This window comes from Podarcis pityusensis (assembly GCF_964106645.2).
Source record: "Podarcis pityusensis genome assembly, chromosome: 12".
NCBI lineage: Eukaryota > Metazoa > Chordata > Lepidosauria > Squamata > Lacertidae > Podarcis > Podarcis pityusensis.
The window spans coordinates 4,230,284-4,243,189 of NC_138037.1; the positions used below are offsets into that span (position 1 = coordinate 4,230,284).

Here is a 12,906-nt window from a genome sequence, read left to right on the forward strand (position 1 = left end):
GTTGTAAAAAGTATTTATTGCACTAAGATTAAAAGCAGCCACTATTTCAGGCCACGACCCACAAGATTCAAGTTGGGAAAACCTGGTCTATGAGAACCAGAATGACTGTCAAACTCTTGCAGTGGTGTTGGAAAAATGCAACATTTAAAACACACACACCTGTCAGTCCCATCCTAGAATACTAATAATATTTGTATACAAAGAGTCTACAATAATATTCCACCAGCCAAATGAGTTTAGAAAATCAATGATTTTTTAGATTTTTATTTGATATTTTATTAAAAGAATTTCGCTTATTAAAAAAAAAGCGGTGAAGAGGGTGGAAAAGTGAACGAATATAAAAATAATTAAAATTTTCAGTTACGTTTCCACACGTTAGTATACAAATGTAGAGAGTTGTATTATCCCGATTCAAATTCCTTTATCAATAAGCTCGTATATTTTGCATAAAGTCATTCCAAGTATCATTATATTTATCCAAAGAAAGTCTGCGTCTATAAGCGGTCCGTTTGTACGTTGCTAATAGGTAAAGGTAAAGGGACCCCTGACCATTAGGTGCAGTCGCGGACGACTCTGGGGTTGCGGCGCTCATCTCGCTTTATTGGCTGAGGGAGCCGGCGTGCAGCTTCTGGGTCATGTGGCCAGCATGACTAAGCCGCTTCTGGTGAACCAGAGCAGCGCACGGAAATGCCGTTGACCTTCCCGCCGGAGCGGTACCTATTTATCTACTCGCACTGGTGTGCTTTCAAACTGCTAGGTTGGCAGGAGCAGGGACCGAACAACGGGAGCTCACCCCGTCCATCGCGGGGTTTTGAACCGCCAACCTTCTGATCTGCAAGGCCTAGGCTGTGTGGTTTAACCCACAGCGCCACCCGCGTCCCACATTCCAAGTATCATTCTATTTATCCAAAGAAAGTCTGCGTCTATAAGCGGTCCCTTTGTATGTTGCTAACAGGCAACACAGTGGTACCTCGGGTTACAGACGCTTCAGGTTACAGACTCCGCTAACCCAGAAATAGTGCTTCAGGTTAAGAACTTTGCTTCAGGATGAGAACAGAAATCGTGTTCTGGCAGTGCGGTGGCAGCGGGAGGCCCCATTAGCTAAAGTGGTGCTTCAGGTTAAGAACAGTTTCAGGTTAAGAACGGACCTCTGGAACGAATTAAGTACTTAACCCGAGGTACCACTGCATTTAAAACACACAGAAACCTCAGCGGCATCCTAGAATAACAATAATATTTGGATAGCACGAGTCTACAGTAATATTCTAACCAGCCAAATGAGTTCGGAAAATCAAATGTCCATGGGACCAAAGCGATTTCGGAAAGGTTCCAACTCCGAGAGGGATGCTCAGCTTGGCGGACGAGGGCAAGGGGGTGTTTTTACTCTTCTTCGGGGGCTGTCAGAGCTGCAGTAGAAAAGGAAGATGGGAAATACTGCTCCACAAATATTCTGGGCTGGGCGGCCTCCATCGCTTGGGGTCTGGCGTTCCTGCTGTTGGGGTTGTTTGCCTGCAAAGATTCGGAAGAATGAGAGGAGGAGTCAACAGAGGTCTTCTTCCGCTTCCGTTTCGCGATAAAAAACACAAACAAAACAGGCAGCACAGGGATTGAATCAAAGCATCCAATACGTTCAAGTCCTCCAGCATTTCTCCAAAGAAAATAGGGATGTCCTAAGGGAAAGAGGGACATTCCGGGATCAACTCAGAAACTGGGACTGGGCTTCTGTAAATCCCGGACTGTTCCTGGAAAATAGGGACACTCGGAGGGTCTGTATGTTGTGAACCACCCTGAGATCTTTGGAGGAAGGGCAGAAGAAAGAAAGAAAGAAAGGAAGGAAGGAAGGAAGGAAGGAAGGAAGGAAGGAAGGAAGGAAGATTCCAGACGTATGGCAGTCTTAAATTAGCCACGCACTCCCAGTAACCCCATTTATGGTCCCAGTTCAGCCGGCAAACAGCTCACCTGCAATGGGTGGCAATTCACAGATGTCAGCGGTGAATCTTGCATGAAGTTATGAACTGAGACCTCGGCAGAACAATCCCTGGTGGTCTGGGGAGGAGGAAAATGGGTCAGAATTCTTAGGGTTCAGCCTGAGCTTCTAGACCAGGGCTGGCCAACTCCCAAGAGACTGCGATCTATTCACAGAGTTAAAAACTGGCAGTGATCTACACCCCTTTTGGGGGGTTCATGTCAAAGTTGTTGAGGTTTTTTTTTTAGGGACGAGGAGGAAAGCCCTGTTTTTGGGGGGGGTTCAGGTCAAAGTTCTGAGCTTTTTTGGGAGGGAGACAGTGATCTACTGGTGATCTGCCACAAACGTCCAGTGATCTCCCGGTAGATCACGATCTACCTGTTGGACGTGCCTGTTCTAGACCAAAGAGGGGGACCCAGAGGCGGAGCTAGAGCTAGCTGTGCACCTGGGGGCGGCGCGAGTGTCCTAGGGAGGCCCCGCCCACGGCGAACATCCCAGGGGGCGGGATGGCAATGTTACCCCCCTCCTCAGGGATGACACCCATGGTGGTCTACACCCACCTTCCTCTGCCAGTTTGAGGGACCTGCATAGTGCCCCCCCCTCACAGAAGCTGTTGGACTCCCATCAGCCCCGGCAAATGTGGCCAATGGCCAGGGACAATGGGAGTTATAGTTTTGTTAACGGAGAAATCTGAGGGCTCCCTTGGACAAAAAACAACGACACCAGCCAGGAATACCAGAGCAAAACAGCAGCCAGTAGACTTGGTCTTTATTGAAGACTGTCGCAACAGGACTCCCACCTGCCACAAGGTGGAACAAGATGGAAGCCACAAACAAAAGAAGACCCCAACTTTTATCAGCTACTAATTCCCCATGCTACACCCCATAACTACATCACTGACACATCACAAAGAGGAGGGGTTGAGGGAGGAGTTGTGGTGGTAACCTGAGTGTCTTGTCACCTGGCTGGTTCCCCCTTTCCCCCTCCCCATGAGTACTTTCCAGAGGACAAAGAGGAGTTCGCAGTTTCCTGCCCCCAGAGGGAAGGGCTGGTCACTGTCCTTGGTTTCAGTCCGTACTGAATCCACTTCCATATGCAGATCCTTTGTGAGTGTGATGATCTTCTGTCTAGGACCATCAAGGTTGGCGTGCCAACTGGATAGGGCTCGCTGCGGACCTGTTGGTACGCTTGGGGGGTTATGGCTGCCTTGTGTCAAGTCTCCCCCCTTTGATAGTCCTTCCTTCATGGTGTAAAATAAAAGTGGAACGGTACAGATCCAATGTACGGCTGATTCTCTATGAATTTATAACAGAAGCGTCTCGTATGTCGTGTGTGTGTGTCGTGTTTCTACAAACTGAATGATTGGGGGGGGGTGTTCCAGTTTAGCAACAACAGCAGCATCTGGAGGCAGGACCACATGCATCAGGTACCGTATTTTTTGCTCTATAAGACTCACTTTTTCCCTCCTAAAAAGTAAGGGGAAATGTGTGTGCGTCTTATGGAGCGAATGCAGGCTGCGCAGCTATCCCAGAAGCCAGAACAGCAAGAGGGATTGCTGCTTTCACTGTGCAGCGGATTGATCCCTCTTGCTGTTTTGGCTTCTGAGATTCAGAATATTTTTTTTCTTGTTTTCCTCCTCCAAAAACTAGGTGCGTCTTGTGGTCTGGTGCGTCTTATAGAGCGAAAAATACGGTATTTGAACCAGAGCCCAACCCTGTCACTCACCCCATTCGGTTTGTATTTGCAGTCTCCAATCCTGTACTTGCCCGTTTTCTGACAGAGGGTCTCCTTGATGGTGAAGTCCATGCTGAAGTGAACCCCCCAGTCAAATCTCTATGGAATAGAATAATTAATTAATTAATTAATTAATTAATAAATAATAAAATTGGAAGCAAGAAGAAATTCCAACGAAAGAAGAATGGCAGACGAAATTAATGGACTATGCAGAATGGGACAAAATGACAGGAAGGATTCGAAACCTGCGGGACCAGAGATTTACAGAAGATTGGAAGAAGTATATGAATTATTTGAAGAGCGACTGTAATCGACAAATTACGCTAGTAGGACTGCAAGACGTTTTGTAAGGAGAAATATACAAAGTGTTACAAAGTAGAAAAAAGGATAGAGATATTGGTTATGAGTTTGAAATGTAATAGGGAAAACGCATACTGAGAGATTAGATTGGAAAATTTTCAGACAGGACTGATGGAAGTCAAAAAAATTTGAGTAAAGATGTAAAAGTATGTTTAATTATTGCTGAAAATGGTATGTTAAAAAACTAATAAAATTTATATAATAATAATAATAATAATAATAATAAAATACCCTGCCCTCAGGGCTGCTAACACCAAATATATAAGACATTAAAAACACAAAATCAAATGATTAGTTTAATACAATCAAATGATTGTATTAACACCAAATATATAAGACATTAAAAACAAAAATCAAATGATTAGTTTAATACAATCAAATGATTGTATTAACACCAAATATATAAGACATTAAAAACACAAAATCAAATGATTAGTTTAAATACAATTCGAACCACATTTAAAATCAAAATAAAACTAAGTGGGAACCCATGAATCATAACAGCAGGGGCAAGGAATTAAAAGTTCACCAAGCCTGGCCACCCGTGCTGGGGGGGGGGGGGCGATACAAAGAGCCAAGGAGGCGACTTACATAAAGGGTCCCATAGAAAGAAGGGAGTCAGGCTGAACCCCGACCAAAAGCCTGGCGGAAGAGCTCCATCTTGCAGGCCCTGCGGAAAGATGTCAAATCCCGCAGGGCCCTGGTCTCTTGTGACAGAGCGTTTCACCAGACTGCCCCCCCCCAATAATATATTTGAGGGGGCTGGGCTCCCCCCAAAGTTGATAGCCATTGCCATTCAAGGAGTGCGTGCATGCCAACAGTGTGACGCGGCAGCTAAAAAAGCCAATGCAATTCTGGGCTGCATCAACAGGAGTATAGCATCTAGATCAAGGGAAGTAATAGTGCCACTGTATTCTGCTCTGGTCAGACCTCACCTGGAGTACTGTGTCCAGTTCTGGGCACCACAGTTCAAGAAGGACACTGACAAACTGGAACGTGTCCAGAGGAGGGCAACCAAAATGGTCAAAGGCCTGGAAACGATGCCTTATGAGGAACGGCTAAGGGAGCTGGGCATGTTTAGCCTGGAGAAGAGGAGGTTAAGGGGTGATATGATAGCCATGTTCAAATATATAAAAGGATGTCACATAGAGGAGGGAGAAAGGTTGTTTTCTGCTGCTCCAGAGAAGCGGACACGGAGCAATGGATCCAAACTACAAGAAAGAAGATTCCACCTAAACATCAGGAAGAACTTCCTGACAGTAAGAGCTGTTCGACAGTGGAATTTGCTGCCAAGGAGTGTGGTGGAGTCTCCTTCTTTGGAGGTCTTTAAGCAGAGGCTTGACAACCATATGTCAGGAGTGCTCTGATGGTGTTTCCTGCTTGGCAGGGGGTTGGACTCGATGGCCCTTGTGGTCTCTTCCAACTCTATGATTCTATGATTCTATGATTCTATGTGATTGATTATGCAGGGTGAGGCTAACCTGACACCCCCCCCCCCAATATTTTATTCAAGTTGGCACCCCTGGGTGAGAGGGTTTGTCTGTGTTTGAATAGGGTGAGCCTATGACCTGACTCAGGAACTAAGTATTTATCATTACTAAGTATTTATCAGTGACAAACCTATGACAAATCTAGACAGCATCTTAAAAAGCAGAGACAACACCTTGCCAACAAAGGTCCATATAGTTCAAGCTCTGGTTTTCCCAGTAGTGATGTATGGAAGTGAGAGCTGGACCATCAAGAAGGCTGATCGCCAAAGAATGGATGCTTTTGAATTCTGGTGCTGGAGGAGACTCTTGAGAGTCCCATGGACTGCAAGAAGATCAAACGCATCCATCCTTAAGGAAATCAGCCCTGAGTGCTCACTGGAAGGACAGATCCTGAAGCAGAGGCTCCAGTACTTTGGCCACCTCATGAGAAGAGAAGACTCCCAGGAAAAGACCCTGATGTTGGGAAAGATGGAGGGCACAAGGAGAAGGGGACGACAGAGGACGAGATGGTTGGACAGTGTTCTGGAAGCTACCAGCATGAGTTTGACCAAACTGCGGGAGGCAGTGGAAGACAGGAGTGCCTGGCGTGCTCTGGTCCAGGGGGTCATGAAGAGTCGGACACGACTAAACGACTAAACAACAACAAGAAGTATTTAACATTACAAAAGACTGGCCAGGCTCCCCAGGGTATCCAATCAAGTGACCATTAAACAGGTAACCTGTCAGATGAGATAAACAACGCACTCAGATTTCTGTTTTAGACCTCCTTTTCTGTGATGTAGGTATGATATATCTGGGGGGTGTTCTTAGGTTACACCCCTTCTATGATGTATGGAGGGGTGGTCTTGAGCTCCAGGGCAGAGAATTTCAAATGTCTATATAAGGCCTTGTGTGCCATTGTTCTGGGTTCCTCCTCCCTCCTTTGTGTGGTGAGTGAGGACCCTGTTGCAACAGATCAATAAAGATCAAGCTTACTAGCTGCTTTGCTTCTCAGTATTCTCTGGTTCGCCTCTGTTATTTTCTCCTACCAATAGGAAACCTATGTAAGGACTCTAGATGGGCTCTTGGATACCCCATAAGGGAAAAGGGCAGATTTTGTTTACAACATTAGGTCCGGCACTCCTGAGCAGATCCTGTTTCTTCTAATAAAGAGTTAACTCCACTTTCTGTGTGTGATTTATTGCTGGCTCGCTCCTGACAGAGAGGCAGGTCTCTGCCTTCAAGGAGCTTGCAATCTACAGTCTTTCCCTCTACCTTTTTGGAGGGATGCAGGAAAAGTTCAGAAGCATTTTCTCGTTGATGCATAAGATGAACAACAAAAGGACTTCTTCCCTCAGTTGGGCCCCAGCCAGTCTTCCTCCATAATCTCCCCGTAAGTTTTTGGCAATAGGGAATGAGCGAGCCAGTGAGTCGCTGGAGCGCCAGGGAAATGGTTGCATTTTTGATAAAAGCAGCATAAACAAAGTGTTAACAGGAATTCAGTTGCTGCTCTTCGTGTGGAGTTACAGAGAGTTTAACGGGGGCTGTTTAAAAGCGAAGGCAGGAAAAAGATATGCGGCGATGTGAACACTTAACAGATTTATCAGGGCCTCATAGGATTAGAAAATCTGTTGGATTTAAAGGTATGTTCAGATTAGCGGCTTAAAATGCAATGAGGCCATTGCCCCTTCCCTCTGCATTTGAAACCATTAATGTGCATTAGCTTTTTGGTTCCCGTCCTTAACCCCCCCCCTTCAACCCTTCCCCTGAACTCCTATTTCTTTTTTAAAAAAAATTTCTTGTGACATAATCAGGAGTTCCTGCATCCCAGGGGGTTGGACTAGATGGCTGCCAGGGTCCCTTCTCTTCTCCAATTCTAGGATTCTATAATGACCATTACTAACAACCCAAAGTTGTAGTAGCAGGACATTACACCACGCCAGATACAAAGCAAACAAACAGTAAGTAATAAGAGGAAGAAATTGTGACACACCAAAATAAATCAAGGCATCTGTAATAAATGTAGGGGTTGCTCGTGCGTAAGTTGGTGCCACTCCTGGCTAGGTTGCCTTGTTAAACCTTTTCTGTCTGGACAGCCCTTCACCTCATGGCTGTTCAGTCGCTAGCAGAATCTGTCAGTGGGCGTTTCTTAAACCTTTTCCAGCATAAAAGCTGTTTGACCCCAAGTCTCCTCCTACTCTCCCTGCGCGGAAGTCTTCTGCACAGGGAGGGTGTGGGTAGCGGAGGACCCGTGCTCTCCTTGCTGGTCTCCAGCGATGAGTCCTGGAGCCCCTTTGCCGATTCCCCCATCTGCCCCCCTTTATCCCTGGTGTTACGCTGATTTCCTTCCTCAGCTGGTGAGCTGCCTCTCTCCCTGCTGGGCCCTTCTCCAGCATCGCTTGAGAGCCTAACCTCCGCCTCTGGCTCCGATGTCAGTTCCCTGACAGCATCCATATTCCCTGAGCTGACATGGATGGTGACGTGGAACAGAGGAAATAAAATCCCTCCAGTTGACATAAAAGCTTTTTCGACCCTCCATCCCTCTGGAAACACACTGTTTATGTGTTACTGTTTCCGCAACAGCCAAAGTCTACAAGTTCTTATAGTGCAAAGACAAATGTATACCCCTCCACCAGTTTTTCCCTTACTGGGATCCTAACATCCATGTCAAAAGTTATTTAGAAAGACAAGCTTGCATGTTGTCCTTGCACTTTCTGTTGTAAAGACAGGAAATTGCTTTGCAAAATATGCTTTGTTGGGAGAGATTTGCACTAAAGTGACGACAAAAATTTCAGGATTATTATTATTATTATTGCAAAAAAATGGATAACCGAAATTAAGACTGGAAGAATGAGAAACAGAGGAAATGTGCAAATAGGGAAAGATTGGCACCAAAGTGCTGAATTTTCATCTGGAGCACTGAAGTTATGATTGGAAAGATAAGCATGGGAAGAACTATGGAGAAAGAACTGGAAATTTACAGCCTATGAAGTATTGAGGGAAAATCTAATCAAGATGTTTTATAGATGGTACTTAACACCTACCAAAATAGCTAAAATGTATAAGACAAAAACAAATCTGTGCTGGAGGTGTGGTAAAACAGAGGGGACACTTACACATGTTTGGTGGACCTGTGAAAAAATCAAAAGCTTCTGGAATATAGTATATGATGAGCTTGAAAAAATGTTTAAGTATAACTTTATGAAAAATACAGAAGCTTTTCTACTAGGGATAACGGACACAGGTATAGCAAGAGAAGATCAGAAAATATTCCTCTATGCCAAGGCAAGGATCCTAACTGCTAAGAACTGGAAAAAAGAAATTGTGCCAACAAAAAAGGAATGGCAAGACAAACTGTTAGAGTTTATTGAACTGGCTATCTATCTAACAGAGGTCATTAGAGATCACACTAGAAAAGAGTTTCAAAAAGCATGGGGAAAACGCAGAGAATACTTCACAAAACAGTGCCCTAAAATACAAACCTGGACTTGTTTTGATTAATGTCTGCAGGAGACTTTATGGATATTTAAGTTATAATTAGAAAAATCTTAATAATTATTCATAAAGGAAACAGCTTATAAGGAGTAAAGAAGGAGACCAGATACAGGATAAAGGAAGTCTTTTATTTGGTTGTTTGTATTGTTGTATGTTATGCTTATTGTATTTCTGTATTGGGGTGGGTGGGGGGTTTGTGTTATGTTGTAAATAAAATTTCCAATAATTTTTTTTTTTTTTAAAAGGAAAGATGAGCAATGGAAATAAACTGAAAGTGACAGATCTGCCCACCCCTGAACAGGAGAACGTTTCAGGGAATCGAACCCGTCATACTTACTGTTTTGCGCGTGCTTCTGATCTTCCACAGCCTGAATACGGCTTGCCCGCCCGATTCCTGGTTGTATTCTTCGACGGCCATCCTGGCTATGTTCCGGGGGAGCAGCGCCGGGGGGGATTCTGAGCCTGGGAGTGTTGCTGTGGAGACTCCTAGGGCCCCCAAAATCGCTCCTACCAGGAGGAGCTCCATAGCTGATCCTCTTTCCTGCCCGAGCAAGAGAATTCTGCTGCCCTGCTCTCTAGTCTCGGGACAGAGACAGAAGCCCCAGATCAAAAGCCAAACTGTTGGAGGACGTGAACTTGCTCAATCAACTTGGCAGAAAACTCCAGCCACCCACATCCTCCTAAAACCTAAACAGTGAATCCACTTGGGAACATGCGTCGCTAAGCTAGGATAACATGCAAGGCTTTCAGTTTCTATAGGAGCAGATACAAGAGAGCTTCCTTCTGCTCTTTGAGCCAATTTCTTGGAAAGGGATTTTTACGCAGCAGGATAAACATGGTGCCCCCAAATTAATAAGGATATAGGGCACTGCTTGCAGGGAATCTGTTCCCTTCCTCGCTCAGCTGCAGGCTTCCAGAAGATCCCACACAAAGCAGTGGAGCTCGGGGGTGGAGCTCAGAGCTGGTGTCCAGGGCCCCACAGTTTGGTAAAGGTAAAGGGACCCCTGACCGTTAGGTCCAGTTGTGGCCGACTCTGGGGTTGTGGCGCTCATCTCGCTTTATTGGCCGAGGGAGCTGGCATCCAGCTTCCAGGTCATCTGGCCAGCATGACTAAGCCGCTTCTGGTGAACCAGAGAAGCGCACGGAAACACCGTTTCCTTTCCCGCCGGAGCGGTATCTATTTATCTATTTGCAGTTTGACGTGCTTTCGAACTGCTAGGTTGGCAGGAGCAGGGACCGAGCAACGGGAGCTCACCCCGTTGCGGGGATTCGAACTGCCAACCTTCTTATTGGCAAGTCCTAGGCTCTGTGGTTTAACCCACAGCGCCACCCGCATCCCCCACAGCTTGGAGGGCCGACAAATAACCACATAGTGGTATCTAATGCAGCAAGCAGGAAACAGGCTGGCATGGGCCTGCTAAGGGGAACCTGGGGCCGGCTGGCCTCAGGGTACCTCCTTATTTGAAAAAATGTTTTATAGGCAGTATAGGGACACGGGTGGCACTGTAGTCTAAACCACAGAGCCTAGGGCTTGCCGATCTGAAGGTTGGCGGTTCGAATCCCCGCAACGGGGTGAGCTCCCATTGCTCGGTCCCTGCTCCTGCCCACCTAGCAGTTCGAAAGCACGTCAAAGTGCAAGTAGATAAATAGGTACCACTCCAGCAGGAAGGTAAACAGTGTTTCCGTGCGCTGCTCTGGTTCACCAGAAGCGGCTTAGTCATGCTGGCCACGTGACCTGGAAGCTGTCTGCTGACAAAAACCAGTTTCCTCGGCGTATAGAGTGAGATAAGCGTGCAACCCCAGAGTCATCCGTGACTGGACCTAATGGTCAGGGGTACTTTTACCTTTACCTTTAGGCAGTTGACTGGGCAAGTATATGGTTACAGAAGCTTGTTTTATTATTTTTACTAGGGAAACACATTCTGCTTTCCTGCAGCAAAATGGAGCTTATTTCCAAGTTCCGTGGTTACCTTGGTTCTTGAACTTAATCCGTTCCGGAAGTCCGTTTGTCTCCCGAAACCGTTCAAAAACCAAGGCGCAGCTTCCGATTGGCTGCAGGAGCTTCCTGAACTCAAGCGGGAGTTGCCTCAGATGTTCGGCTTCCAAAAAACATCCGCAAAGCGGAACACTTACTTCAGGGTTTGCAGCGTTCGGGAACCGATTTGTTCGACAACTAAGTCGTTCAGGAACCAAGGCACTGCTGTAAATGCGTTCAGCATCAGGGCAGCAGAAGGAAACTCTGTTTTATTGCTGCAGTTGTCATGGTGCCAGGATTTCAGGGAGCATAAAAACATGAAACTGCACATGCTCAGAGAATCTCTCTTTTTTTGTTGTTCCAAGTCAGAAACTTAGAAGCAGTTGTGAACCACCGAACGGCTACGGAGGGTGGGGTTATGTGTGTGAGAGAAGAGAAACCTGCAATATGTGCTTCACGACTGTGGTAATGTGGGGGAAAGTTGCTTTGGTTCATTTAAAGGCAAATCGGCCTAATCTGCATTTTTCACAACAATATTTGAACCAGAATACAGCCGTTCCCTTGAAATCTGCATTTCTATGAATTTTGCAATCCAGTTCTCCAGTCAAATACAGTGTAGAAAAATGCATCTGTTCGGGTGGTCTGCATATAAATGCATACACTTTTTAAACTTGGAAATGTCTGTTGGACTGTTTAGTGTTGTTGTTTAGTTGTGTCCGACTCTTCGTGGCCCCCTGGACCAGAACACGCCAGGCACTCCTGTCTTCCACTGCCTCCCACAGCTTTGAGAACACTGTCCCACCATCTCGGCCTCCATCGTCCCCTTCTCCTTGTGCCCTCCATCTTTCCCAGCATCAGGGTCTTTTCCAGGGAGTCTTCTCTTCTCATGAGGTGGCCAAAGTATTGGAGCCTCAGCTTCAGGATCTGTCCTTCCAGTGAGCACTCAGGGCTGATTTCCTTCAGAATGGAGAGGTTTGATCTTCTTGCAGTCCATGGGACTCTCAAGAGTCTCCTCCAGCGCCATAATTCAAAAGCATCCATTCTTTGGCAATCAGCCTTCTTTATGGTCCAGCTCTCACTTCCATACATCACTACTGGGAAAACCATAGCTTTTACTATACAGATCTTTGTTGGCAAGGTGATGTCTCTGCTTTTTAAGATGTTTAGTACTATCCACAATTTGTTGGCATCCGTCTTTATGTTTCTTTCAATAGCTTTTGGTGATCATGGGAATTTCCGAACCCCTGACCGATTCAGGACCCCCCACCAGACCATGGTTATCCACAATGGGTATATTTGTAAACACACAAAAATATTTCAGATGCCAGCAAGCCTCTGGCGACATTGTCAGAAACAAAACTGATTTTTATGTGAGTCCCCTGGGGCTCCTGGAAATTCCCAGAGAGTTGCGAGTGTGCTGTAATATTTATGTTGTGACAAGAATAGCTCGGCAGAGCATGAGACTCTTAATCTCAGGGTTGTGGGTTTGACCCCCACATTGGATGGAAGATTCCTGCGTTGCGGGGGGTGGGAATCGACGATTCTCCCTGTCCCTTCCAACTCTACAAGTCTGTGATTCTGTGAAAAACTTCCAGGAGAAAAGACATTTAGGAGACATGAATAGATTAAGAGCACTCCTAGATACATCGAGGTCTCTCTGATAAAGCTTAAGGTTGCGATAAGAATTTTAAGGTCTTAGATATATATTAAATGTTCGTAAATGTACCAACCAAGCACGTACATAGATCAGCACAGGAAGACCGACCTGAAACCATTTTTGATTCCCAAACGGACCAAATGTTTTCTCTGCAAGGTCAAAGGAAAATGGAAAAGCCTCCCCATTGTCTTTTCCTTCACAAATCCTGTCTTAAGGGTATGTCTGTCTTTGAATAGGGTGAGCCTGTGAC

At 45.8% G+C, this 12,906-nt stretch overlaps 1 protein-coding gene across 1 annotated transcript; it reads right to left on the minus strand.

Annotated features, from left to right (window-relative positions):
* LOC308459146 (cathelicidin-4-like) lies at positions 1 to 9,663 on the minus strand. The gene is made up of 4 exons (XM_080974317.1): positions 9,362 to 9,663; positions 3,692 to 3,799; positions 1,960 to 2,046; positions 1 to 1,509 (listed from the first exon to the last, which is right to left on the minus strand). Exons 1-4 carry the CDS (start codon positions 9,548 to 9,550, stop codon positions 1,381 to 1,383), a joined length of 513 nt encoding a protein of 170 aa, XP_080830443.1. The 5' UTR covers positions 9,551 to 9,663; the 3' UTR covers positions 1 to 1,380.
* Positions 9,664 to 12,906: the final 3,243 nt, after the last annotated feature.

What these genes read in the sequence shown, in the direction of transcription:
- LOC308459146 (XM_080974317.1), bottom strand. Translation starts at nt 9,550, where the DNA reads ATGGAGCTCCTCCTGGTAGGAGCGATTTTGGGGGCCCTAGGAGTCTCC. An exon ending in TCAGAAGCACGCGCAAAACA is followed by an intron (nt 3,800 to 9,361) that starts GTAAGTATGACG and finishes TCTATTCCATAG; the next exon opens with AGATTTGACTGGGGGGTTCA. An exon ending in TGAATTGCCACCCATTGCAG is followed by an intron (nt 1,510 to 1,959) that starts GTGAGCTGTTTG and finishes GAATCTTTGCAG; the next exon opens with GCAAACAACCCCAACAGCAG.